Raw genomic sequence first — 27,484 nt, 5'->3', positions numbered from 1 at the left:
GTTCCCCTGTACTGGGGCATATAAAGTTTGCAAGTCCAATGGGCCTCTCTTTCCAGTGATGGCCGACTAGGCCATCTTTTGATACATATGCAGCTAGAGTCAAGAGCTCAGGGTACTGGTTAGTTCATAATGTTGTTCCACCTATAGGGTTGCAGATCCCTTTAGCTCCTTGGGTACTTTCTCTAGCTCCTCCACTGGGGGCCCTGTGATCCATCCAATAGCTGACTGTGAGCATCCACTTCTGTGTTTGCTAGGCCCCGGCCTAGTCTCACAAGAGAGAGCTCTCTGTCTAGGTCCTTTCAGCAAAATCTTGAAGCCCCACAATTCTTAAGCAGTAAAGTTAGCTGAAAATATCAAGACCTGGATGCACACATTGTCAGTCTTTCCTGCTATCACTAAGGCTTTAGAAGTAAAGTAACAACAAACTACATAGCAGAACATCAAGGAATTCTAAATAATGTAAAGCCAAAGAAATGGACCACTTCTTTTTTTTTTTTTTTCCATTTTTTATTAGGTATTTAACTCATTTACATTTCCAATGCTATACCAAAAGGCCCCCATAGCCACCCACCCCCACTCCCCTGCCCACCCACTCCCCCTTTTTGGCCCTGGTGTTCCCCTGTACTGGGGCATATAAAGTTTGCAAGTCCAATGGGCCTCTCTTTCCAGTGATGGCCGACTAGGCCATCTTTTGATATATATGCAGCTAGAGTCAAGAGCTCCGGGGCACTTCTTTAATTCACTGTCCCTATCCAAACAATTCATGGTGTCATGTAACCAGGGTGTTTAGTGGTCTGCCAACCATATGGAGTATGAAAATGGGAATGTTTGTAGGACACCATATAGCTGTACAATGAGTACCGAGGATTCCAGTTTTCTTAATAACTGTATGTGACTGTTAGGCTTTTAGTCATCTTTAGAGCTCCACAGTGACACTCCACAGTGACACACTTCCTCCAACAAGACCACGCCTCCTAATAGTGCCACTCCTTATGGACCAAGCATGCAAGCACATGAGTCTGTTGGGACCATTCCTATTGAAACGGCCACAGGTAGTATTTCAAATCTGAGTATGTAGTCACATTCAGCTCAAGTGAGAAGAATGTTCACATACTAGCCAGCTACGGCTGCAGTTTAGTCCAAGAAACTTCGAGTGCTAGATTTTATTCTGTAGATTGCACTGATGGTGTCAAACGTTTTTGTTAAGATGGTGGCTCCAGGTGTTGGGAATCTGGACATGACCCATGAATAGTACATGCCAGATAATTTCCAAAGTGTTAGTTCTTAATATGCATGAAAGGACAGGAGTTTGTTGATGAGATTCACACTAGACATCCTCTCCTTCTTGAACAGCTGTTGTCAAATTCAAACACTCCAGGAGAAGAAAATGGTGTGCCCACAACTGTATTTTGGATTTGGCATTAGTTCTTCAGAAGATGCAGCCATGTGGAACACTCCCATGGTTAAAGCTGCTTTGGAAATGGGCTTCAGTATAAGCCTGGTAATAAGGATAGCTCAGTGTCAAATCCTGGCTGCACAGCTACTGATAGTGTGTCAGCTCCCTAATGCTGAAAGAAGAGAATGAAAGAGAAACTTAAGGATGGCATAAGGAAGGTTCTCAGCCTTCCTAATTCTGTGACCCTTTAATACAGTTCCTTATGCTATGGTGGCCATCAATCACAAAATTATATTCATTGTACTCCATACCTGTAATCTGGTACTGTTATGAATTATAATGTAAATGTCTGTGTTTTCCAATGGTCTTTGGCAATCACTGTGAAAGGGTCATTTGACCCCAACATGGTTGTGACCTACAGGTTTAAGAGGATATCTGGATATTCCAGAAGTAAATAGCATTTTTCTCTCCAACAATTCTTTGTAGGGAGCAGAGAAAGCCCTGGGTGAGTGTGGTTCCGACTGAATGTACTGTTGACATAGATAGGCATAGCCATGGCAAGGACTCCTGAGCCTCATACCCATGGAGGAAATGGTGAGGCTCAGAGACATGGAAAAGCCTTCCTCTGGTCCATGTGTAAGTGTTGATAGAATGCCAGAAAATGTCCACCACAACTCCTCCAACCTCATGTTCGGAGCCTAAAGATTTTGTATCCCTACAGAGATGAGCTAATATACAGCTATATATCACAATCCTTGCCTCCTGTTTATCTGTGCACAATAACTCACTTCCCTGTTTAGTTGTATGTAATAACCCCGTCTCTCAGTTCAACCGTATAAAATATCCATGCTGAGCTTCCAGAATGCTGCATCTTCTCCATCAGAGACCACAGTCCACCTTACCCCTAGCTTTTCTGTTTATCTGCCTGCCTGTTGGTCTGTCTGTCTGTCTGTCTGCCTATGTTTGCCTTTTCTTTATTTCCTCACCAGCCTAGTAAAGACTCAGTCCTTGGATATGGCAAAGGTGGATACATGCATGGATATGGTATGGTAGATACATGCATGGAATTGGCAAAGGCAGATACATGCATGGAAATGGCATGGTGGATACATGCATGTGAAGGACCCATAAGGGGTTTTCCAGTCCCACACCCTCCTTACAGCTTCTGCCTTCCACCTGGAGTCAAGGCTAGGCCAAGTTCCATTCTCCACCCACAGGACCATTGTTGAATAAAAAATTCTCAGAATGTACTGACTGATAGTCATCTGACCCTCTGGAAAGTCCCAGGTAGAGTTTGAATGCGTGTCACACTTGCTAGCCAATAGATTTAAAGGTTAATATGCTTAGCCAATAAGTTTGAACTGTAACCTTGCTGATGTAACCTGTGCCCATAAAAGTATAAAAACCCTTTTTAATAGCCATTTGGGGTCACCTTCTTAGTAACTTGCCTTGAGGGACTAAACTAACTGAAGGTCGACCCTGAAGAGCCAGAAAATAAACCTCTTGCTTTTGAATCGATTTGCATCTTAGTGTCTCACTCGGGGGAATCTCAAGTAAGTACCACTGACTGAGGGTCGGGGTCTTACACATGGATATGGCAAAGGTGGATACATGCATTACTATGGCATGGTGGAAACATGCACGGATATGGCAAAGGTGGATACATGTGTGGATATGGCATGGTGGATACCTGCATGGATATGGTATGGTGGATACATGCATGGATATGGCATGGTGGATTCAGGCATGGGTATATAGCAAAGGTGGATACTGGCTATGGGGATCTTTCATAAATCAGAAGAGAACACTCCCCAGAGAAGTGTTTATGCAGGCAAAAGGAAAAAAAATGAGGCAATATGAAGAAACGAAAGTTGCTAAAGGCGTAAGGATAAAGGAACAAATAAAGAAGTAGCAGGAAGTGCAAGTCTAACTGTTGTGCCAGAGATTGGCAGTAGTTACAGACTAAGAGTTAGAGCCTTAGTTATATATTAAGAAGTAGAATCTAGCTGGGCAGTAGTGGCACACAATTTAAGCTCAGAGGTACAGGTAGGTGGATCTCTGTGAATTCTAGGTTAGCTTGGTCTGCAGTTGACCAAATGGTAACTGTAAGTTACCTGGTGAGTACCAGGACAGCTAGGGCTACACAGAGAAACCATGTCACAATAGAACCAACCAACCAACCAATCAACCAACCAACCAACCAAACAAACAAACAATCAAATAAGAAGTAGAATCCATACAGAGACAAAGTTTGGAGCTGAGACAAAAGGATGGGCCATCTAGAGACTGCCATATCCGGGGATCCATCCCATAATCAGTCTCCAAATGCTGACACCATTGCATACACTAGCAAGATTTTGCTGAAAGGACCCTGATATAGCTGTCTCTTGTGAGACTACGCCGGGGCCTAGCAAACACAGAAGTGGATGCTCACAGTCAGCTATTGGATGGATCACAGGGCTCCCAATGGAGGAGCTAGAGAAAGTACCCAAGGAGCTAAAGGGAACTGCAACCCTATAGGTGGAACAACAATATGAACTAACCAGTACCCCGGAGCTCTTGTCTCTAGCTGCATATGTATCAAAAGATGGCCTAGTTGGCCATCACTGCAAAGAGAGGCCCATTGGTCATGCAAACTGTATATGCCCCAGCACAGGGGAACGCCAGGGCCAAAAAGTGGGAGTGGGTGGGTAGGGGAGTGGGGGGGGGAGGGTATTGGGGACTTTTGGGATAGCATTGGAAATGTAAATGAGGAAAATACCTAATAAAAACTATTTTAAAAAAAGGGGAAAAAAAAGTAGAATCCAGAGACAGGTAGTTAGAATTTGAGAGCTAAGTAAGTAAACCATAGAGATGGCAGTTGTGTGTTGCTGTGCTGAGAGAAGAGTTGGGAACCCAGGAGGTGAGGTGGAGGCACTGCAAGTCCAAGTGTCCTGTGAGTTCAGGAGTTTGCTTTTGATTTCCAAGAAAGGGGCGATGAATTTGGCAACTTGAAATAGATAAAATGAGGAGGAGGAGGACTGAGGGAGTGTTATCGTTTTTTTTTTTTTTTTGCTCTGGGTTTGACTGTGTCCATGTCACATTTGAGGAAACAAGCAGCATGGAAAATGACAGCACAGAGGTAGCTGATGGCTCTCATAAACACCAAATCAAGTAGATGACACGTGACAAGCACTGCCACTCCTCCTGTCCCTGCTGTGGTCTCTCTCTCTCTCTCTCTCTCTCTCTCTCTCTCTCTCTCTCTCTCTCACACACACACACACACACACACACACACACACACACACACACACACACACACACACACACACTATAGCTCCTCAGTGTGAACCTCCTCTTCACTCAATGGGCTAACATTCAATACAGAGTAGTGCCTTTCATGAAGCATGCTTATTAGTTCCAGAGAAAGTGGAACATGAGCATACTGGTTAAAGAACCAAGAATTCATATTTTGTTTGGATGGCTTCAGGTAGCCAACAATACTTTAAAGATTTTTTTTTATTTATGAGAGAAATGCATGAATAGCATCCTTGATTATTCTCTTGCATATAGGGCACTTTCTTAGGGACTGGGCACACTCTTAGCCGACTACCAGATAATCCCAAGGAATGAATGGAAACCTCTGTTCATACATACCTTAGACCTTCATTCTCCTTGTAGTCTCCTAAACTGTTCTTCAACAGCATACCTGAAGCATATCCTGTTGGAGTCTTCTCCACAGTAACTTTTCATGTCATGTGGTCAATTTCCTTCAAACAGTTTTGGAAGATGTTGCCTGCAACATTTCCTTTAACTAAAATGATGTCAATCAGTTCTCTTGTTTGTAAAGGTATCTGTGTTCCTTATTTGATAATGTCATGTTCCTGTTTAGCAATTACACAGACCTTTAGAAGATTATGCAGGGTAGGAAGGAGACATACCAAGTTCTGAAAGAGGGACACTCCATTCTTGTGATTACCAACAAGTCACTTTATGCCAATGGTTTTCAACCTGTGAAGTATAATCCCTGTGGGATCACATATCAGATGTCCTGCATATCAGATATTTAAATACCTTATGATTCACAGCAGTAGCAAAATTGCAGTTATGAAGTAGCTATGAGGAACGATGTTAAAGGGTCCCAGCGTTAGGAAAGTTGAGAACTACTGCTCTAGACAGACAGTAAAATGCCTAGGCCTCCTAGTTCAGACCCGATGTCTGTTCCATGCCCCATATTTTTTGCAGAATGTAGGCTGTGCTTGAACAGGTCAACCTGAGGAAGTTAACCTTACTACCCCATTGGCTGACTGGCTTTACCTGCCTAATGCTACACACGCCTTATCTCTATGTCCTCAAGGATCTGTTCTTAGAGGTCATTTAAGTATTCAGAAAATTAGGTCCAGGAATGTATCTGGAAGAAAACAAATATTAGGCTGGACTCTGATTCTATTGGGCTTAACTTCTTTCAAAGTTTTACTAATTAAGAAGTTTAAGAAATTAATTTGAGATACTCCTTCTTTTCTAGTATAAGTATTTCTAAACACTGTTCCAGAATCCTCTCATCTTCTATACAAAGTAAATATTTCCTGATTTTTATTGTGCTTCTTCTTTGGCCCATGGATTTAAATCTCAAAGGGGATAATAATCTAGCACCTTCCCCCAGGTTTGTTGTGGGACATAAAGGGTACTGGATTATTATAGAAATGAAATGAGTGGGAGCAGGGCCTGGCATAATTATAATAGCTATATATCAGATAGTCGTTACCAAGTTACCCATGTTTTTCTTCATTCTGCTTAAAGAAGAAACTTGAAATTATTTCTTTACTACAAACGCTGGGGACACATAGGTAATCAGAGCTTATTCTGAATGTTCCATTGTTCCTACTTGTGAGAAATCAATTTTGATGGAGAGCCCAGGCTTCCGCATATTGCGAGCATACAATTGGTCTTTGATTTAGCAGACTTTGGATGAGAGCGAACCTCTGTTTGTCTTTTGCAACTTCTGCTTGCTTTAGCAGTCATGCGCTTGAATACTGTGTGGTCAGAACAAGATGATAAACAAGAAAATGGGTAGGTTATAAAAACTGGACCAAAGCCTCTGGCTGCCCCTGTGACTGTTGTTTCCATCAGGGAAGTTTACTTTAGTGGCCTTAGAGTACATTCCTCATTTCATCTCAGCCAGATTCTGTCATGGACTTCCTTTCTTGGTGAGTTCCTTTTATGTATAAAGCAATTTCTTTGTAAGTATCATTTCCAAGGGCCTTCCCTTCCTTGACCTTTTATTTTATTAACCCTGTATGTGCAGACATGAGCATGGAAGCCAGAGAATAGTGGCTTTATCATTCTATTCCTTGGTTCCTTGAGACAGAGTTTCTTAGGGAATCTGTGACTAGGATGGTGACCAGCAGGCTTCTGTGATCTTCTTGTTTCTGCGACCCTCTCTACCCCACAGACCTAATACACAGCACTAGGGATACAGGCAAGCATGACCGTGGGGTGGCTTTTTACACCAGTGCTGGGGATCTGAGCTTAGGTCTTTTTGATTGAATAGCAAGTGATCTTATGTGTTGAGCCATCTTCCTGACCTCACCGTTGTCTCCTTCCTCAACATTGTAAAACATGAAGCAGGACTTAATGTGCTGTTGCCAAGTCAATAAAGTCAAAGCTAATATTAAATGAAAGTCTCAAGCATAGACTAACACACCGAAAAGTCAATGTTGAATGAAGATCCTACATGAAAGTAGGAGTAAGCTGGGTGGTGGTGGCGCACGCCTTTAATCCCAGCACTTGGGAGGCAGAGGCAGGCAGATTTCTGAATTCGAGGCCAGCCTGGTCTACAAAGTGAGTTCCAGGACAGCCAGGGCTACACAGAGAAATCCTGTCTTGAAACCCCCCCCCCCCAAAAAAAAAAGAAAGAAAGAAAGTAGGAGTGTTGTCCACCAGCAGAGGAGAAGATGGGGTTCGAGGGAGTTGGTTGAGGATGAAGGGCTTTTCCAGCCTTTCACACTGTGCTACTGTTCCTGCCTGAACAGGAACCCGATGGTGACTTCCTTTGGCCTTGTTGTATCTAATGACCAACAGCTCCCATTTTGCTCCAAACTTCTACCCTGTTCACTTTTCAAAAGGTTTTAATTTACATGTTTTCACATTTGGAAGTAAAAATTCTCTTGGTGTAACTATGAAAGGTGATATTTCTTGTTTCTAGCAGTGGATTATTTAAAGCAAGTATTCATTATAGTAAAACCAATAATATTCTATAGTTTTAATATAACTTAGTTCTACTGTCATGAATTTTCCTTTTAACCCTTAGCCCTATTAAAGTTGAATTTATATCCGAAAGACCTAATTTATTCCTTATAAAAAATGTTTTAACAAATCCTTTTTGTTTATTAATTAGCAGTATTTACAAATTGAATTTTTTTTTTTTTTGTTTAAAAAAAATAGTAACCGTTTGCAGAGGCTCTTCTTCACCACAGTGCTAGTTAGGTCTCTTCCTTCATTAATCTCAAAGGCTTACCCCATGCCTCTGGGACTTCCCAGATAGTTCAGTTCTTCACATCTTAAAGGCTCAAAGACAAGGCTCTTCCTGGACTGCCTTTCCTTGAGTCAGTAAGCAGGTCCTACTTTTCCTTACCCTGTAGCCTTACCACCTCCTTAGACTCCTAATCCCCTGATCTAGAACCATCAGCTAGGCTCTGCTTCTCCCCACCCAATAGACTTTTTGGATATTGCTTCTTTGAGTCAATGGATAGATGTTACTCTGCTTCACCCTATAAGCCAGCCAGCTCTTTCGGGATCTAGCTTCCAAGTGTGGCCAGATTTCCTGGCTTCTCCAAGATTCCTACCTTTCAGACTATGCCTCCTCTGTCCCACCCTGTAAGCTTCCCATCATGCTAGGATCTTGTTTCCCCACATATTCTAGGTAGGCATTCCCCTTGCCAAGATCTCCTGCCACCAACCTCTGATTGACCAGAGCTCACTCTAGACTTGAAGAGTTATGCCAGAGGGCAGCAGGAGAGGGGACCAACAAGGAGTATGGTGACCTTTGAGTACCATCTGCTTGCCCAGGAAGTAGCAGACTCTCAAAACTAAGACTAGGGATAGAGCCTACTAACCTCAGTACAAGTTCCACAAAAGAAATGTCTCAATGTTCTTCTAACTTAATCCTCTCCTGAATATGCATACATTTACATTGCAAGAATTATAGAAGAATGATAAAGGCTATTGGATCAGAAAGGAAAATGCAACTAATTTGTATTCTATGTCTTTATAAACATGTACTTTCCTTTTTGATTATAACAGGTGGTCACAGTTAAAGATCACCTCGAATAGAGAATGTGGATTTTAAACAATATTCAGACTATGGGAGACTATGAGGATTTTCAAAATTGGGCTGAATGTACTTTGTACCAGGGTAGGACTAGGGAGTGGGGTGGGGGCCAGGAAGTGGAGTGTATTGGTTTGAACGAGAAATAACAGATATTTGGACGCTTAGGACTTGGTTGGTGGTGTTTGGGGAAGTTGCGGGTGTTTGCCTTTTATTGAGACACTGAGCTCTGCACTTGCAGTTTCAAATAGACTGACTGGCCACCAAGCCCTCAGAAGCTGCTGCTTCTGCCTCCCTCAGGCCCTGCTACAGTGTTGGGGGCTATGCTGGCATCTATGTGAAAGCTGGGTTTCTAAATTCAGGTTCTCAAGCTTGTACAATATTAGTTTCTCATTAATTTCAGGACATAATATTCTTCTGTAAACCTACAGTTATGCAAGCAGGGCAGAAGCCTGACCAAAGCCAGAAATATATTACTTAGACATACTCTCAAGTGCGACATTCTATTTGGTACTTTATACATTTTAAGCTTATTCTTTATATTCTTCAGAAGTACAGAACACCTACCCACTTTAAAAACAAGGCAACCTAGTTTTGAGAGACATGAAATATGAAATGCTTTGTGTGAAAAGACACAGCTTGTCAGCGATGCTGGGAGCCCTAGGCTAGCTTGGTTAGTTCTGAGTCCATGTGAGCAACAAGTGACTTTCCATTCATTTTGTGACATTTTTCTCTCCTAAAGGCTTTCTAGTGGGAGATTCTGGACCATGATATGTGTTTAACATTGTTTCAGGAGGGAGTCATAAAGTTGTTAGATAAATTTCTACTTAATGTTCCTGGTATACTCAGTTCAATTTATATTTTAGAAAAAGCAGACCTGCTTTTTTTCTCTTTTATTTTCACAAGTCTCAAAAGGTCAGAATTCTCCAAGCTAAAATATCTCTGATTATAATTCAGATCATTTATGAAAAGAGAGTTAAACATCCTCACAGATCATAGGATGGGTCATAGGATGGGTGTGTCTTAAAACCACTAAGCAGGACCTTGCTGGATAATATCCCCACAGTCCTTGGTAAAATAAATTGTCTTGCTTATTAAGCCACTGAGATTAATTTGGCTGGTTCAGTACCACTTAAGTATGTGGACAAGTTCATGCCATACACTTTCATTTCTTTTTTTTTTCCATTTTTTTTATTAGGTATTTAGCTCATTTACATTTCCAATGCTATACCAAAAGTGCCCCATACCCACCCACCCCCACTCCCCTACCCACCCACTCCCCCTTTTTGGCCCTGGCGCTCCCCTGTACTGGGGCATATAAAGTTTGCAAGTCCAATGGGCCTCTCTTTCCAGTGATGGCCAACTAGGCCATCATTTCATACATATGCAGCTAGAGTCAAGAGCTCCGGGGTACTGGTTAGTTCATAATGTTGTTCCACCTATAGGGTTGCAGATCCCTTTAGCTCCTTGGGTACTTTCTCTAGCTCCTCCATTGGGAGCCCTGTGATCCATCCATTAGCTGACTGTGAGCATCCACTTCTGTGTTTGCTAGGCCCCGGCATAGTCTCACAAGAGACAGCTACATCTGGGTCCTTTCAATAAAATCTTGCTAGTGTATGCAATGGTGTCAGCGTTTGGATGCTGATTATGTGGTGGATCCCTGAATATGGCAGTCTCTACATGGTCCATCCTTTCATCTCAGTTCCAAACTTTGTCTCTGTAACTCCTTCCATGGGTGTTTTGTTCCCACTTCTAAGGAGGGGCATAGTGTCCACACTTCAGTCTTCATTTTTCTTGAGTTTCATGTGTTTAGGAAATTGTATCTTATATCTTGGGTATCCTAGGTTTTGGGCTAATATCCACTTATCAGTGAGTACATATTGTGTGAGTTCCTTTGTGAATGTGTTACCTCACTCAGGATGATGCCCTCCAGGTCCATCCATTTGGCTAGGACATACACTTTCATTTCTATTTGTCTTTATAACTAAAGCCTTAAAAATTATGGTTATTCTTTTAAAAATATTTTTATTAGGTATTTTCCTCATTTACATTTCCAATGCTATCCCAAAAGTCCCCCATACCCTCCCCCCCACTCCCCTACCCACCAACTCCCCCTTTTTGGCCCTGGCGCTCCCCTGTACTGGGGCATATAAAGTTTGCAAGTCCAGTGGGCCTCTCTTTCCAGTGATGGCCGACTAGGCCATCTTTTGATACATATGCAGCTAGAGTCAAGAGCTCCAGGGTACTGGTTAGTTCATAATGTTGTTCCACCTATAGGGTTGCAGATCCCTTTAGCTCCTTGGGTACTTTTTCTAGCTCCTCCATCGGGGGCCCTGTGGTCCATCCAATAGCTGACTGTGAGCATCCACTTCTGTGTTTGCTAGGCCCCAGCATAGTCTCACATGAGACAGCTATATCAGGGTCCTTTCAGCAAAATCTTGCTAGTGTGTGCAATGGTAGAAAGTGCTCTGAGTGATTTTTCTGTTTGAAAGATCGGAAGGAAGATGGGATAATCTGCACAAATCCAAAGTGAGCAAATGCATTTCTCTGTTTTTAACTTATTAATTTTATTTCTGATATGAAAGAACTTGAATGTAGTCTGCTCACATCAACGGAGTGGGAGATAACCCCATCCATTCTCTTAATAAGCAGGTCATATTAAATTTAACCAGAAAATGAAGATGACATGTGAATTGTAAGTCAATAGAAAATTTAATTTAATATCTATTACTTTTAATTACCTAATAAAAGGTTGTCTTCATAACTTCTATAATTATGATGAATCCAGCAATATGTCCCTATTTGCTCTGAACCCTTATCTTAATTCATTGCAGACATTTCATGGTGTAAATCTGGGTACATGTCTGCTCTCTCATTGGACTGTAATAGTGAGAACAAATACCCATCACTTATTGTTGGTTCTTTCACTGGAAGTGGTACAAACCTTTGTGTATCACAAGTGCCCAATAAATACATTTGCAATTTAATTATTCAGACACACGCTGACGTTTTCCTCATAATTTAAAATCTATATTGGTGTTTTAAAGAGGAACAAATTTAGCTGTTTCCTTAGTTAAAATACACACACACACACACACACACACACACACACACACACACACACACACACATTCTTGGGGTCTGGAGAGAAGGTTCAGTGATCAAAATCTCTTTCTGCTCTTTCCGAGGACCTAAGTCCTATTCCCAGAACTCGTGTCAGGAGGCTCACAACCTGCTATAGCTCCAGCTACAAGTGATCAGACATCCTGTTTGGGCTTCCATAGGGACTTGCCCTAGAATACATATATCCCCACACAGATATACATACAGTGAAAAATAAAATAAAATAAAGTTATATTGAAATAAAACACAACAATAAGAATTATCTAAATGAATAGAATTGGTTTTATTTGCATTTCTGGGTCGATTAATTTTGCTGAATAAAAGTTCTGATCTTTTCTTATATACTCTAGGGATGGTATTTCCTCTCTAATGACTGTGAAGACCTGGCAGGCATGTCCAATTTTCCTGATCCCCATCTAGTTGATTGCCATTGCCAAATGTCTGTATTCCTTGCAAACAAGAAGTCTCGATGCCAAACACATTGTGTTCCCACATTCTCCTGCATGAGTGTATTTAAGAGATGAAATCAGTTGGGAATTATTAAGGTTAGCCTTTAAGGGACCATAAAGAAGTAGCCAGGAAGTCTCCTTCTTTTGCCTGGGTGATGGGGTAAGTTGTGTAATCATTCTATGAAAATATTAGGCCTGAAAAAGCTACATTTCCATGATTAGAATAAGCGATAAAAGAAAAGATAGAAAAACAAAAAAAAATTATATCCATCTTCTCCATATATTACTGTTAGATTTTTCTGCCTATTCTTTAGTTTTTTCACATCTATGAGAATATTGAAAGATTATCTTTCTGCTTTCCATTTAAAACTACAACACATCCCAGATGTTTTAATCTTTATAAGTGCCCAATAATTCTATAATACACATACATATATTTCACTAAATGAATTTATATAGTTTAACTAGTTGTTCTATAGTGTTTTACAGCTTTTGAAGCTTTTTTTTGAGTTTTTCTTTGCTATTGTAAATAAAAATGCTAGTGTATCATTTTGCAAATGTACCTGTGTTTGCTCTTTCAGATTTCTCACTTTTTTATACACAAACATATAAACAATAAAATAGATTCCCAAGAGCCTAACTTCAGAGCTCAAGAGCCTAAGGATTATTTTTTGTATGATAATTTTTAGTAGGAGGCAGAGGATCACTTTCTTGCCATAAAAACATAATTATTGCTTTTAAGTTCGTTAAGATGTGTTTTTTTCCTTTGACAACAGCAGGCAAACAGAATGGTTGGGTGGATAAAAGTGCTTACCACAAAATCTGACACCCAGTAGCACAGCATCTGTAATATTTTGTACGTTTGTGTTCCTCGTGAACGGCATCGTTGGTGACATATCTGTTAGTGATTATGGACCTCTCTAAAGTTGTATTGGTTTTCTTTTCTTTCTTTCTTTCTTTTTTTTTCTGATCAGAATTTTATTTGTTGAACCCCCAAAAGCAGAATTCAGAAATGGCCACCCACTACTAGGGCATTGAGTGGTAAAACATTGTCACCGCCCGTCTTTTATAAGGTGCGTTCACACGCAGACATCACCAGAGAGCAAATGTGGAAACTCCAGGAGGTACATGCGCACTCTGGGAGGCGAAAGGCTTTCTGAGCCCATTTTGATAGAAACTTACAATGGATTCCCCGAAGCAATTTTCCTGGCTGTTCCCATTTTATTTACTAAAAATACAGAATCGAAAGTTTCTCCCCATGTTAGTGCTCTCCAAAATGGGTAACAGAAGATTCAGTTCGGAAAGCTACAAAAGGTGTTTAACCATTCTAGCACGGAGCCCACACTGACCACCTGCAGAGACCTAAGGAATTGTCAGTATACAATTTTTTCAAAGAAAACCAGTCAGTATGACGCTGTGATAGGCGGAGGGGCAAAATGCTGGCGAAGGCACAGAGTAAAGAGAGGCACAGAGAAGGTTTTGGTGCCATTTCCATTTAATGACCCAGGAGTATAGCAAGTGATCTATAAGACCGGCTGTGATCATGTCACAGACTTTCTACGTAACTGCTGCAAGGACCCACCGCTGTCGGCTGACACCCTCAGGTCCCAGTGCTGGGTGCGCAGATGCAGCCCCAATTCCTGCAAAGACTTAAGGCTGGGGTGTATAACGGAGGTAATTTTTGCCAGACGGGAGCTTTGTGGTGGAGATTCCTTTAGGGAAACATCGTTTGGCTTCCTCTTCGGGGAGGTCGGGAAGGACCATCACGCTCTCTCCCTTCTTCCAATCAACTGGGGTGGCAACCGGCTTTGTTTCTGTCAGCTGGAGAGAGTCAATCACTCTGAGAATCTCATCAAAGTTCCTGCCCGTGGAGTTAGGGTAGAGGAGAGACATCTTTAGTTTCTTGTCAGGGCCAAAAATGAACACCCCCCGGGCCGTCAGAGGCATGCTGTTAGCATCCTTCTCTACTGGATCCAACATGCAGAAAAGGATGGAAATGTCCCTGTCCTTATCATCAATGATGGGAAATGGCAACTTTTCTTTGGGTGTTGCACCATTGTAAGCATTGATGTCCTTGCTCCAGGCAAGATGATCCTCAACACTATCTACTGAAAGTGCAATCAACTTAACATTCCTCTTGGCAAACTCTGGCGCCAGCTTTGCAGCTCTACCAAGTTCTGTGGTACACACAGGGGTAAAGTCCTTTGGGTGGGAAAAGAGCATGCCCCATGAATTTCCCAGGAAATCGTGGAAGCGGATACGGCCGATGGTGGTATTGGCCTCAAAGTCGGGGGCTTCTTCCCCGAGAAGCAACCCTCCGGGCATGGCGGCAGCGGTGACGCTGAGAACAAGGAGGCACGTAGCCGCAGCAGTGAGCCGAGTATTCGTTTTCTTATTTTGACTTTTAAGAATTATTTATAGATTTTAGATAGCTATTCTCAACGTCTTTTGCATTTTTTCCTATCCATTTTTGGCTTGTCTTCTTAATATCTTGGCAATATCTTCTGTAGAACAGGATTGAAAAATAAATTTAGAATTATCATTACATTTACTAGTCCCTGCCGAGTGTACATTCACATGCAGGTGTCCTGAGGAGTATCTGTTGATCACTGTCGAGTCTGATCGTGGCGACTTCAGCTTTGTAGTTACCAATTCAACTCAGTGTTTACCATCTTGATTTGAGCACGTTGCAAACTTGCACCCCCCCTCCCCCCCAACGGTCTGTAACTCCAGTTTGAGAGGATTCTATTTCCTCTTCTGGTCTCTAAGGGTATCAGGTCCCATGTGTTGCAGACATACATGCAGACAAACGACCCAATCACATAAAATAAAAGTAAAAAAAAAAAAAAAAAAAAAAAAAAAAAAGACAAACAAAAAACAAAGTTATCTCCACGAACCTTGATGTCTTGGAAATATAGATGGGGTGGATAAGGATGGGGAACAACTAATGGTCTTGAAAATCTGACCCGGCACAGAGATGATCCAGAATGAAAAACTTTAACTTTAATGAGTTTCTGTTCCCAGACATGTCCACACTGACTTTCTAGCAATTACAGTATTAGTTTTCTCCCTCAAACGCTGGCTTCCATGAAGATTTCTGCCTGTGACTTCCTGGTATGGTGAGTTGTGATTCTCATATTTGTATGTATGTCACTTGGGGCAGAGCCTTGCCCTATGGCCTCACTTTTCTTACAGATCTAACAGGAGCTGTGAACTTCCAACTTGGCCAGCTATGTTAGGATGCTATGGAGATATCCAAGCTCCTGACACACCAGGATGGCCACACTTTTTTTTTTTCTTTTTTAAGAGTCATGCAAAAGAGCAAAATGGTAGAGCATTTTTCAAAGAAACAGAACTAATTGGTTATGATGCTAATTTTTTATTTTATTATAATGCCTTTTAAACAAATTTTAAAAATTGACCAAAATAATGACTACTTTATAGACTATAAAAATAACTTACTTTAAAAAAAATGGAAATGTATCACATTTAAATATCGAAGAGACTTCTGCTTAGCACAAATTCTTGAAGAATAATTTTTGACATATATTTTCCTCTAAGGCCGCTTCCTTTTCTACCGTGTGGTTGCTTGCCAGTACTGGTTCTAGCAGTCATGTGTGGCTTTCTCTCCCTCCATCTCCTTTGGTCTAGGCAGTTGTCAGGATGTATAGCTTGTCTACCCTGTTGCTTTTCTCTCAAACACGAATTAAATTAGTCTCAAGCTTTCTTCTGACTCAGTTTTAAAATCATACTTGCTGTCAACTCATAGTTGGGCCTAAGGCTGTTGAACTCTAAAGGAATCTTCAGTTAACCAAGCTTACATTACTTACTGTAAAAGCAGCAGATTTCTAAAATTGTGTTCTTTAATGGCAATGAAATGTTTACTATGTAGTTGGTGCAAAACTATCTTATCATAGTAAATGAATGTGGAAGAAATGCAATATAACATTTGTAGTTCTGTGTTTTGTGGGTGTTGGGTGCTGCTTAGGGAGACTAAATGCCCGGGTGCTGGGCTACATTTTTTTCCTCACTACCTTGGGGTGCCAGGCTTGAGACATGCAGAAACATGCTCAGGGGAGACAGAACAAAGACTAAGATGGGGGCCCTAGCCTGTGTTTCTCCCCATCCTTCGAGAAATGGCACAGGCTCCGCCCGAGCCTGTGATTCTTTAACTCCAAGACACCCAGATGGCACTGGGGACCTCAAGGAGCTGAGAATGTGGGTCTCTCTCTCAGACCTGAGATGAGTTGGGGTAGGGGGAGGGAAAGGGGCATCCAACTTAGCTCAGGGTGAGAGTCAGGAGCCAGAGGAGGGGCCTTCTGCAGGAGACTGAGACATGGCTTGATATTGACAAAGGTCCCCCATAGCCGTCTTTGAGGAGGAAGGAGGCAGTGCTTGTTTGTCTAAACTGTTTATTCATGGTAGAAAAGGTGCAGGTGACTTACTCAGGGTGAATCAGCGATTAAATACCTTTCGCAGGAAGGAGTGTCTGAGAAGGGAAGTTTATTGGTTAAACCCTCAGAGCCCACCTAGATAACTCATTAGCACGGAGAACTCTGGGCTGTATGCTCTGTGACCAGTTGTGATGGTCCTCTTAGTGGGATGTCACAGTCACATGTTCCAGGACAGGAGTCTGGTTGGAGCATATTCAGACACCTTCCATTCTCAATTATGAGAATTGCCATGGTCTCTTGATCTGCTCAACCTTACCAGTTTCTCTGTCTGGTGTCATGATGGTTGCACTTGTCCCACAAACATTATTAATATTGAATAGAAAATAAATAAGAAGATAACAAAATAGAAATTTGGCTCATTAAAAGATCAAAAATGAAGCCAAAACCTGATTGTTAGTAGCTGCTCACATCACATAAAAAGGCAACTAGATGATGCATGTTATCTATGTTAAATAGATAATCTTGGGGCAAACAACATGAGCTAAACCATTATTGTGTAAAATATCCAGATGATATCTCGGCACCTCTAAACCCAGCTATGAATCTACAGAAAATACAGAGAGCTTGGAAAGACATTGGACATACAATCAGCAAAATATAAGCAATGGCGCACTTCACAAGACAGCCTGCCTTCCACACCACGTGCTGTAATTAGAATAAACAAGAGAGAGAAAAGCAATCTACCAAGTAAGGGTCTCAAAAGATGTGCAACATGCTCCACTATGTTCATAGAAAGAAGCCCTATTTATAATAGCCAGAAGCTGGAAAGAACCCAGATGTCCCTCAACAGAAGAATGGATACAGAAAATGTGGTACATTTACACAATGGAGTATACTCAGCTATTAAAAACAATGGATTTATGAAATTCTTGGACAAATGGATGTATCTGGAGGATATCATCCTTAGTGAGGTAACCCAATCACAAAAGAAGTCATTAGATATGCACTCACTGATAAGTGCATATTAGCCCAGACATAGTATATACCCAAGACACAATTTGCAAAACACAAGAAAATCAAGAAGAAGGAAGAGCAATGGGTGGATACTTCATTCCTCCTTAGAATAGGAAACAAAATACCCATGAAAGGAGTTACAGAGACAAAGTTTGGAGCGAAGATGAAAGGATGGACCATCCAGAGACTACCCCACCTGGGGATCCATCCCATAATCAGCCACCAAACCCAGACACTATTGCATATGCTAGAAAGATTTTGCTGAAGGGACCCTGTTATAGCTGTCTCGTATGAGGCTATGCCAGTGCCTGGCAAATACAGAAGTGGATGCTCACAGTCATCTATAAGATGGAACACAGGGCCCCCAATGGAGAAGCTAGAGAAAGTACCCAAGGAGCTGAAGGGGTCTGCAACCCTATAGGTGGAACAATGATATGAACTAACCAGTACCCCCAGAGCTCGTGTCTCTAGCTGCATATGTATCAGAAGATGGCCTATTCAGCCATCACTGGGAAGAGAGGCCCTTTGATCTTGCAAACTTTATATGCCTCAGTACAGGGGAACGTCAGGGCCAAGAAGCGGGAGTGGGTGGATAGGGGAGCAGGGCTGGGGGAGGGTATAGGTAACTTTTGGGATAGTGTGGGGAGCGGGTGTGGCGGCAGTCGCAAAGGCGCCAGGGACTGCAGCTAAATCATATGACTTGTACCTGACTTCCTCATATAAGACACAAACATCTTGAGTGCTGTGCAGGTGTACCAGGATACAGGTGAATCCAATTTGGTGGAGATTTGCCCCTGCTGCCCTGATTAGCTGAAGCCTCGTGACTGGCAAGGGGGCGTGGCCTGCGGTGTGTGGATGAGAGAGAGATAAAAGGAGTGAGAGGCCCAGGGTTCGGGGGAGATATAAACAAGAAGAATCAGGACTGAATAAACTGCTGTTAGAAGGACTGGTGGTCACGTCGTTCTTGCTGGTCGAGAGCGGGCGTGACAATACTCTTATATGCGTTCGCGACCGGCCAGGAAAGATGCAGCAAACCAGAATCTTCTGCAGCAAAACTTTATTGCTTACATCTTCAGGAGCAAGAGTGCAAGAGAAGAATGCAAGAGAGCAAGAGAGAGCAAGAAAGCAAGAAAAAGAACAAGAACAAGAAAGCAAGAGAGGAAGAGAGGAGTGCCAGAACCCCGTCCCTTTTAAGGAGAATTATCCTCCACCTAGGACGTGTTACTCCCTGATTGGCTGCAGCCCATCGGCCCAGTTGTCATCACGGGAAAGGCAGAACACATGGTGGGAAAACTGCCCCTGCACGTGTGCAGATTATGTTTACCACTTAGAACACAGCAGTCAGCGCCATCTTATAATGGCAAATGTGGGGGCGGCTTCCCACAGGATAGCATTTGAAATGTATATAAAGAAAATATCTAATAAAAAATAAATAAAAAATGTGCAAATTGTCTTCAATCTGTGGGTTTACTGGGAGAAAACACGAGGTCTATTTTTAAATTATGGTCTTCATGAGGAAACTAACTCTAAACACTAGGTGTTTGCTATTGTTAAGAAATCCTTGTTAATTCTTTCAGTTGTCATAATATGTTGTGGTGGTATTAGAAAGATTCATTATACGTAGGTAGGAATATAAATGTTTACAATGAAATAATATAGTAATTGCAGTTTGACAAAGTAATGTGCAGTGGAGAGAACCAGATAGACACTAGGGGAGTGAAGGTGAGGAAAGGGACTGAGGAAATTGCAGGATGAACACGTGGGATTGCCTGTGTCGCTCGCTGCAAAGGGTGGGTGCATGGGGTTCATGTGCCCCTCACTGTGTTAGGGATGGGCACATGGGGTTCATGTGCCCCTCACTGTGTTAGGGATGGGCACATGGGGTTCATGTGCCCCTCACTGTGTTAGGGATGGGCGCATGGGGTTCATGTGCCCCTCACTGTGTTAGGGATGGGCGCATGGGGTTCATGTGCCCCTCACTGTGTTAGGGATGGGCGCATGGGGTTCATGTGCCCCTCACTGTGTTAGGGATGGGCGCATGGGGTTCATGATGCCCCTCACTGTGTTAGGGATGGGTACATGGGGTACATGGGGTTCATGTGCCCCTCACTGTGTTAGGGATGGGTACATGGGGTTCATGTGCCCCTCAATGTGATTAGGGATGGGGATTCATGGTGCTCTTTATTGTGAGGGACGAATATGGGATTTGCAGAGGCCCTTACAATAAAGGATGGGTATGCTGTGCCCCTCACAAATTTTGTGTATATTTGAGATTTGAAATAAAGTTTCACAGTGTTCTGGGAATTATCAAGAAAGGCCCAAACCCTACTAGGCCACTAGAATAATAAAAATGGAAAATGACTTTACAAAAGACCAATACATTCACCAATCCCCTAATAATATAGACATCTTGTATAATAAAAAAAATGAAGTGACTCAGTGGGAGATTGGCGTGTTCACATTGATTTCTGGATAGAAGAGTTGTTAATGGTTTTTGCAGATAACCATTAGCAGACATGAGGTTTAGATTGTTTAATACACGAGTTAAATCTAGATTCCTTCCAATGAGCATTTAATTCTTGTACTATTAACTCTCATATATATAAAAAAGCAAGATACCTACAATTAAGTTCCCAAAGATAAGTTTGACATTGACTCTAGTGAGGACACTCAAAACAAAAAAATTCCAAAAATGTAGATTACATATTATATATAAGCATTAGGAAGTTAAAGTTAGCAAAGGATTAAAAGCATAATATGCTAAATGCAAGTAGGTTTTTGTTTTTTTAAGTCTAAAAGATAGCTTAAAATTTGGAAATCTTAATATAGATTATGTTAGAGCATTAGAGAAAACAACTCCTACATAATTAGCAGAGATTTTCCCCATTTTTGGTGTTGCTGTACATTTCAGGAAAGTGTATTTTAGTTCAAGTTTCTCCCTCATTTGTAGATAATTTCTGGAATGATCTAAAAATTGCCTAGCTTGTCTCTAAATAAGATGATTGCTAAGTCCGGTCAAGTCAGGTTCAAATTAGTTGAAAAAGGGCTCATTATATGGTACAGAGTAATTATATGCTGTGTGATGATTAAAATTGCTCTAATGACTAATGGAGTAGATTTTATGTCTTATTAAAATGCAAATTATCTTGGCAGAAATGATACATTCTGCTTCATTTACCAATTCGCAGAGGAGACTTGTAGCAGATGTGGAAAGCTTGGAAAATATAGTGGATCAAAGACAGGGAGGAAAGCCGCTCATCCCTAAGACCAAGGTAACTCAGTAACATTGGCCTGGCGCTTTGGCTTATGGTAAACCTATGTCTGGGCTGTAGTCACTGGGCTGGTAGGAAAGAGAATAGTAAACTCAGAGAGATGGGGCAGATGACAAAGTAGATTAGCATTCAAGAGTGTTTCCCATGGTTCCAACCTTTGACAGGCACTTTAATAATGGTGAGTACTAGGACTGTTCACCATTTATAGATAAGGACTGTGAATTCCAGAGAAGTTAAATCACTCACATAAAATGGCACAACCAATACAATGCTATGCTCCATAATTATTTTAACTTCCTATGACTCTAATGTTATTTTTCCTGAATAATTAAAGGAAGAATCTATTCTACCATTATTTTTAATAATGAGATATTCCATAAGCATATTTCACTAGCATAAAACATTTCTTTAAATAAATTACTAAAGGCTTCAGTGAGATTTGACAGCAGAGAATGCCTTTTTTTTTGTTAACTACAAGGAAGAAAAACCATGTATGTTTCTTATTAATTGTTACATTAATTATATGTTATATATCATGTTACATTCATATATAACATATTAATTATTTTACACATATAAATTAATTGTTACATATATAAGAATAATTATGTTATGTGTATGTATATGCGTATTGAATTAAAGATTAATTTAAGTAAACAAAGCATGCTATTATTCAGCTTTCTGCCAAAATGGAACTTGTGAGAAGAGCAACTTGAAGGAGAACAAACTTCTCTCACTTCAGCCCAGGTCCAACTGTCTGCATTGCCTTTAGGCCTGTGACAAGACAGGAACATCAGGGAAGAAGAACGTGGTGAAAGACTGCTTCCCACCTCATGGCAGACATGAAACAGAGAGAGAAGAATCTACCATCAAAATACGCCCTTTAAATACACGATCACCGTGATCTACTGCTGCGACTAAGTCCCACCATCAGTAGCTCATTCGGACTTGGAATACTCCATTCACCAATGGATTGGCCCCCTTATGATCCAACACTCTTTGGGTCAACAGCTGGGGTCAAGTTCCTAAAACACGATGCCCTGTGAGACGTCCCTCAATGTATAACATTACACCTTGGCTCTCGAAGGTTTATCTCACAATGTAAGCTTAATTTAACCAACATCACAGAGTCTTCATAGTCTTAACTTTAGCAATACTCAAACATACAAGTCCAGACAATCCTGTATGTTTAAGGTAATTCCTACCTATGAAACTCCAAAAATTTAAAAAAAGTAGGAAAGACCAGGAGAATAGAAAAGAAAGATTAGATCAAATTAAGACCAAAATCAACCAGGAGAAACATAAATCCTATAGTTTCATATCCTGTATCCAGGGTACACCATGATGTGATGTGAGCCCCAGAAGACTTAGAAAGCCCCACCCTTCCTACCTTGTTGGTTGCAGCTCACATATTTTGCAGTCCCAGTGGCTCTAACTTCGTGGATCTCCACTGTCTCTGTGTGTGGTAGGGATGTGCACAAGGATAAGGTTGCCTGGAGAAGTTAGAGGCATTGGATCCCCATGGAGCTAGTGGTTGGGAGCTGCCTGACATGGGTTCTGGGAACTGGGCTTGGGTTGCCTGCAAAAGCAGTATAGACTCTAAATTGCTGAGGCATCTCTCCAGCTCCAAATAGTTATACTTTTAAAAGATGGTGTAAAATGACCAGGTGTTCAAAAAGTTTTGCATTCTACCAGCAATTTGTTTCCTCAGAGTCTTCTTCAGGCTTTTTACTTAAAATTTCCATAAACATTTTGTTAGCAAAAAGTGGTAAGCCTTTATTCCTGCCTTTTAAGTGACTGCATTTTGTTGGCACCCACGTTTTAAAATCTTGTTACGGTCAGACTTGAGTGTTTTTTTTTAGCACTTCTGGATTCCAGGTCATGGTTGGAAAGCTTTCTCTACTTCAGTGATCAATAGAGATTCTTCTGCTTTTAACTTGTAGTCTTCCAATACTCATTTTGTAGTGCCTGGTGTTTGATTCCAAGAATTTTATCTCTGTGGACCTGATTTTATTGCTTTTTTGTATTTAGAAGCCACGGCCAGTTCTGCTGCCAGGCTTATTTATTAAGGATAGATTGTTCCTGTGGAAGGATCTGAGTACGGAACAGATTGTACATTCGCCTACTCTCTTTCTAGATTGACAAAGGAAACAAGACCCAGATAGCCTGAGCTACTTGTGTAGGAATACAAAAACCATAAAGAGCGCCTGAAGCACTGGTTCTCCACCTGTGGATCACCTAAGTCCATCAGAGAACACAGATATTTATATAGTGATTCATAACAATAGCAAAATCACACTTATGAATAGCAACCAAATCAATTTTATGGTTTGGAGTCACAATATGAGGAACACGATTAAAGGGTCACAGCATTAGAAAGGCTGAGAACCACTGCCTTGGAGGTTGAACATTGCTCTCATTTCAATCACTTACAAAGTTTTCTATTAGATATTACAATGCACTCTTTCAACATAGCAAACATGCCTGAGCATCCTGGCTAAAATGAATGCCGAGTGATGCATATAAAATCCTGTTTATATAGTAGGGAAACTTAAAATAGTGAAGGTTTTCCTACACATTGGCAAGATATTTATCCCTCAAGTCACAATGAATTTTACACTGTGAACAGTGAGAGACTCCACAAAAAATGAAAAATTTTGTCCATGATTATGCCAGTACCATGCTGTTTTAGTTACTATAGCTCTGTAGTATAGTATAATTTGAGATTTGGGATAGTGATATCTAAAACGGTTCTTTTATAATTCAAGGGTTTTCTTTTTCTTTTTTAGTTATCTTGCTTTTATATTTGTGTTTCCATAGGAAGCTGAAAATTGTCTTTTCAAGAGCTATGAAGCATTGTGTTGGCCATAAAATCATTGCTCAGCTTAACAGGCAAGCTTTCTCAGAGTCCAGAATTAATTAAAATAGACTGTAATAATAGGAGTTCAACCTGCTGTAGGACAGTTGCCCATGCTGGTTATTTCATGTTGTCCAGCAAAAAGGGCTTGTTTAAGGAAAAATAAACAAAATTACATCATTCTCAAGCTGTTTTTTAAAAATCTACTCTCTTCTCTCTTTCATAAATTATTTTCACTATTAGTTGTTTGCAAGTGTTGACTTATTCTTCATCTTAAAGGGACACTTGTTTAGATATCTCTGGAGATAGTTAAGGATGCAAGATGAATGTAAGAATATTAAATAATTCATAAATAAGCCATTAGGCATGGGAATAATGGGTATGGACAATGACTGTTGCAGTACTTCATAGCAAGATTTAGCAAGAATAGATCAACGTGAGGACTGAGGGAAGGAGATCCTGTGTCAGGTGTGTGATCATTCACAACGAAGAACATTCTAGATAGTTAAAACAAACAGAGCCCAGCTACAAACACTAGACAGGAAGAGCAAGGAGAGTGGAGAGTTGGGGGTCTCTGTGTGGTGTGAATTCTGAGTAGTGGAAAGTGTGATTCCAAGGTCTGCAGGACAGACAACGAGTGGGAGCTCCATTGAAGTGCAGAATCTCAGGACTTGTCATAGACCCACCCAATCAAAACTCATGCTCACACAGTTCTCTGTCGTTTTATGTATACACTAATGACTCAGGAACACTGTTAGGTGATTGGTTCCTAAATGCTAGCTAGGTAGCAAACCAGGATCATTGTGGCTAAATAAAAATGTTGCAAGACGACGCCATCCTTGAGGACTTAGTCTTCCCAAATGAAATTGTGGGTAAGAGGATCCGTGTGAAACTGGATGGCAGCAGGCTCATAAAAGTTCACTTAGACAAAGCACAGCAGAACAACGTGGAATACAAGGTTGAAACTTTTTCTGGTGTGTACAAGAAGCTCACAGTCAAGGATGTTAATTTTGAATTCCCAGAGTTTCAGTTGTAAAGAAAATGACTGAAAAAGTGTCATTTATAGTAAAAAAAAAATGTTGTAAGAGCTGATTGCTAAAAATTGAAATGCTTAGCACCCTCCCCTAGAGGTTATTCAGTAACTTGAAGCCCAGTGCTTGGAACCAGTTTTCTCAGGTAATTGAAATGCACCATTGCCTGGGGCCCAGAACAAGCTCTCCCAATGCTGATCTGATCTGGTCCTAGGTCAAAGACTACCAACCTCTGTCACACATTAGACTCACTTGGAGAGTTCTAAAACTTTGCTAGCTGGGCCCTACTCAGAGAAACTGATCAGAACCGTGTGGGACTCGGGAATCTGTTTTTACATGCTTCTCAGGTCATTTGCTTTATGGGGCCAGAGGACTGAGAAACACCACTTCCTCTTACATAAATAGCTGAGATGGGGAGAAAAGAAGAGAATGTATGACTTCTTAAGTAGAGGAGATGTGTATGGGATGGGTCATTTAGGATGACTGTTGTGATGTTTGAGGTAGATATGGTGGCATGAGAGGAAGAGTGTAGAAACCTCTTGTAAGAATGTAATTGAAAGCCAGGGAAACAGAAGTTAAAACACATGGGACTTTAGTGTATATTCAGCTGAAATGAGTGCCAGAGACGAGATTATGGTAGAAGTGATAGTGAAGAAATATGACTTTAGACACCAAGGAAGAAAGAAATGTGTTTATTAGGAAGAGAAAAAAATGTAGTCATGTGTACATGGTTATTTAAGGACAGAGAGCCTTCTCCTCACAGAAGATGAAGCCAGAGAAGAAAATGCAGATGGAAAATGAGACCTTTGGTTGCTCTTTTGTAGATTCAACTAATAGAAAGAAATTTCACAAATTCTCCTTCCCTGGTGGGAATAAATGGGACCTCATAAAATCGCAAAGCTTCTACAAAATGGCAGCCAACAAAATGGGAAAAAATTCTTTATCAAACCCATATCCAATAGAGGGCTAATATTCAACATATACAAACAAATCAAAAGATGGACTTCAGAGAATCAAATAACCTTATTAAACATTGGTGTCCAACCAGAACCCCCAGGTCTTCCAGGGACTAAATCACCAACAAAAGACTATACAGTGAGGGACCCATGGTTCCTGCTGCATATATAGCAGAGGATGGCCTTGTTGGTCATCAGTAGGAAGAGAGGTCCTTCATCCTGTGAAGGCTGAATGCCCCAGTGTAGGGGAATGCCAGGGCAAGGATCAGGAGTGGTTGAGCACCCTCCTAGAAGCAGAGTGAGGGGAGATAGGATAGGGGGTTTCCAGAAGGGAAAGCTGGAAAGGTTCTGGTTGGTTGATATTGTTGTTCTTCCTATGCGATTGCAAAGCCCTTCAGCTTCTTCATTCCTTTCTTTAACCTCTCCATTGGGGACCCTATGCTCAGTCCAATGGTTGGCTGAGAGCATCTGCCTCTATATTTGTCAGGCTCTAGGAGAGCCTCTCAAGAGGCAGCTATATCAGGTTCCTGTCAGCAAGTACTTGTTGGCATCCACAATAGTGACTGTATTTGGCGATTGTGTATGGGATGTATCAATCTGGAGGTGGGGGGGCAGTCTCTGGATGGCCTTTCCTTCAGTCTCGGCTCCACACTTTCTCTCCATATTTGCTCCCTTAAGTATTTTATTTTCCCTTCTAAGAAAGACTGAAGCATCCACATTTTGGTTTTCCTTCTCAAGTTTCATGTGGTCTGTGAATTGTATCATGGGACTTTAGAGTTGTTGTGGTAATTGTGAACTGCCTGACATTAGTGCTGAGATACAAACTTAGTTGTCTGGAAGATCTATTTTTATTCTTGACCACTGAGATATATCTTTCCAGCTCCACAGGCAGTTTTAGAGTTAAGCACTAATAGTGTTCTCTTTTTTATACAGCACTTTAAATCCTCTGTGTGATAGTATCTCCTTAATATTCCCCTTGGCTTATAATAATTACAATTCTTACATCATGATCCTTTATAGAGAGGATTTGTCGATTCCTGGTGTATAAGAAGGCATCTTACGATTTTGGGCTAAATTTATTACATGGGTCACCCTGGATTTATTACATGGGTCATCCTGGATTCCCTGGATCCCCAGGCTTCAGTCCTATATTCTGAGAAGAGCTTCAAGGCTCTCCTCAGAAAGCACAGAGAAAAACTTTGGTTGAGGGGACACATACTGACGGTGTGTGTATGTGTGTGTGTGTGTGTGTGTGTGTGTGTGTGTGTGTATGTGAGTGTGTGTGTATCCAATACACACTAGAGATTGAACCCAGAGTTTCATGAATGGTAAGTACCCCCATACCCATATTCACATCCTTGAAAAGCCTTCTAGTATCATACTTGTGATAGACTCTTGATTTTAAGAGGGACAATGATACCCGATAGAAACAAGCCCGTAGTAACACTTAACTGCAGAAGATAAGACAGCATATATGCTGTGAACAGCCACAGATTCTAATTATTACAGGGGTAGCCAGACTATTTTTGACTTAAATAATGTCTTCTTTTGGGCAGGAGGATTCAGGGTTTCACACTGTCCTTGACCGTCTGATTCTTCTTCCCTGTCTCTCAAGGGCTAGGACTACAGACCAGTACCACTAATCCCTGTTTGCAATAGGTCTTATCTCTCAAGGGCTAGGACTAC

General features: G+C 41.2%; 1 protein-coding gene, 1 long non-coding RNA gene and 1 pseudogene across 5 annotated transcripts; 2 read left to right on the top strand and 1 right to left on the bottom strand.

Annotated features, from left to right (window-relative positions):
• Gm18693 (predicted gene, 18693) lies at nt 839-1,591 on the top strand (annotated as a pseudogene).
• Prdx6b (peroxiredoxin 6B) lies at nt 12,090-14,978 on the bottom strand. Its single transcript, NM_177256.5, has one exon. The coding sequence runs from the start codon at nt 14,597-14,599 to the stop codon at nt 13,925-13,927; it is 675 nt and encodes a 224-aa protein (NP_796230.1). The 5' UTR covers nt 14,600-14,978; the 3' UTR covers nt 12,090-13,924.
• A 62-nt stretch (nt 14,979-15,040) lies between these two features.
• On the top strand, nt 15,041-23,991 carry Gm36153. Of its 4 annotated transcripts, none has more exons than XR_003953865.1 (4): nt 15,041-15,393; nt 20,871-20,954; nt 21,632-22,055; nt 23,775-23,991. It is a non-coding gene; the product is annotated as a predicted gene, 36153 (long non-coding RNA). The 4 variants fall into 4 exon arrangements; XR_866508.2 differs by having other exon boundaries at nt 15,160-15,393; nt 20,836-20,954; XR_866509.2 differs by lacking the exon at nt 23,775-23,991 and having other exon boundaries at nt 21,632-22,162.
• Nucleotides 23,992-27,484: the final 3,493 nt, after the last annotated feature.

Source organism: Mus musculus, chromosome 2 (genome assembly GCF_000001635.26).
Source record: "Mus musculus strain C57BL/6J chromosome 2, GRCm38.p6 C57BL/6J".
Lineage (NCBI taxonomy): Eukaryota > Metazoa > Chordata > Mammalia > Rodentia > Muridae > Mus > Mus musculus.
The sequence above is the reverse complement of the archived record's forward strand: the minus strand, read 5'-3'. Positions and strand labels throughout refer to the sequence as shown.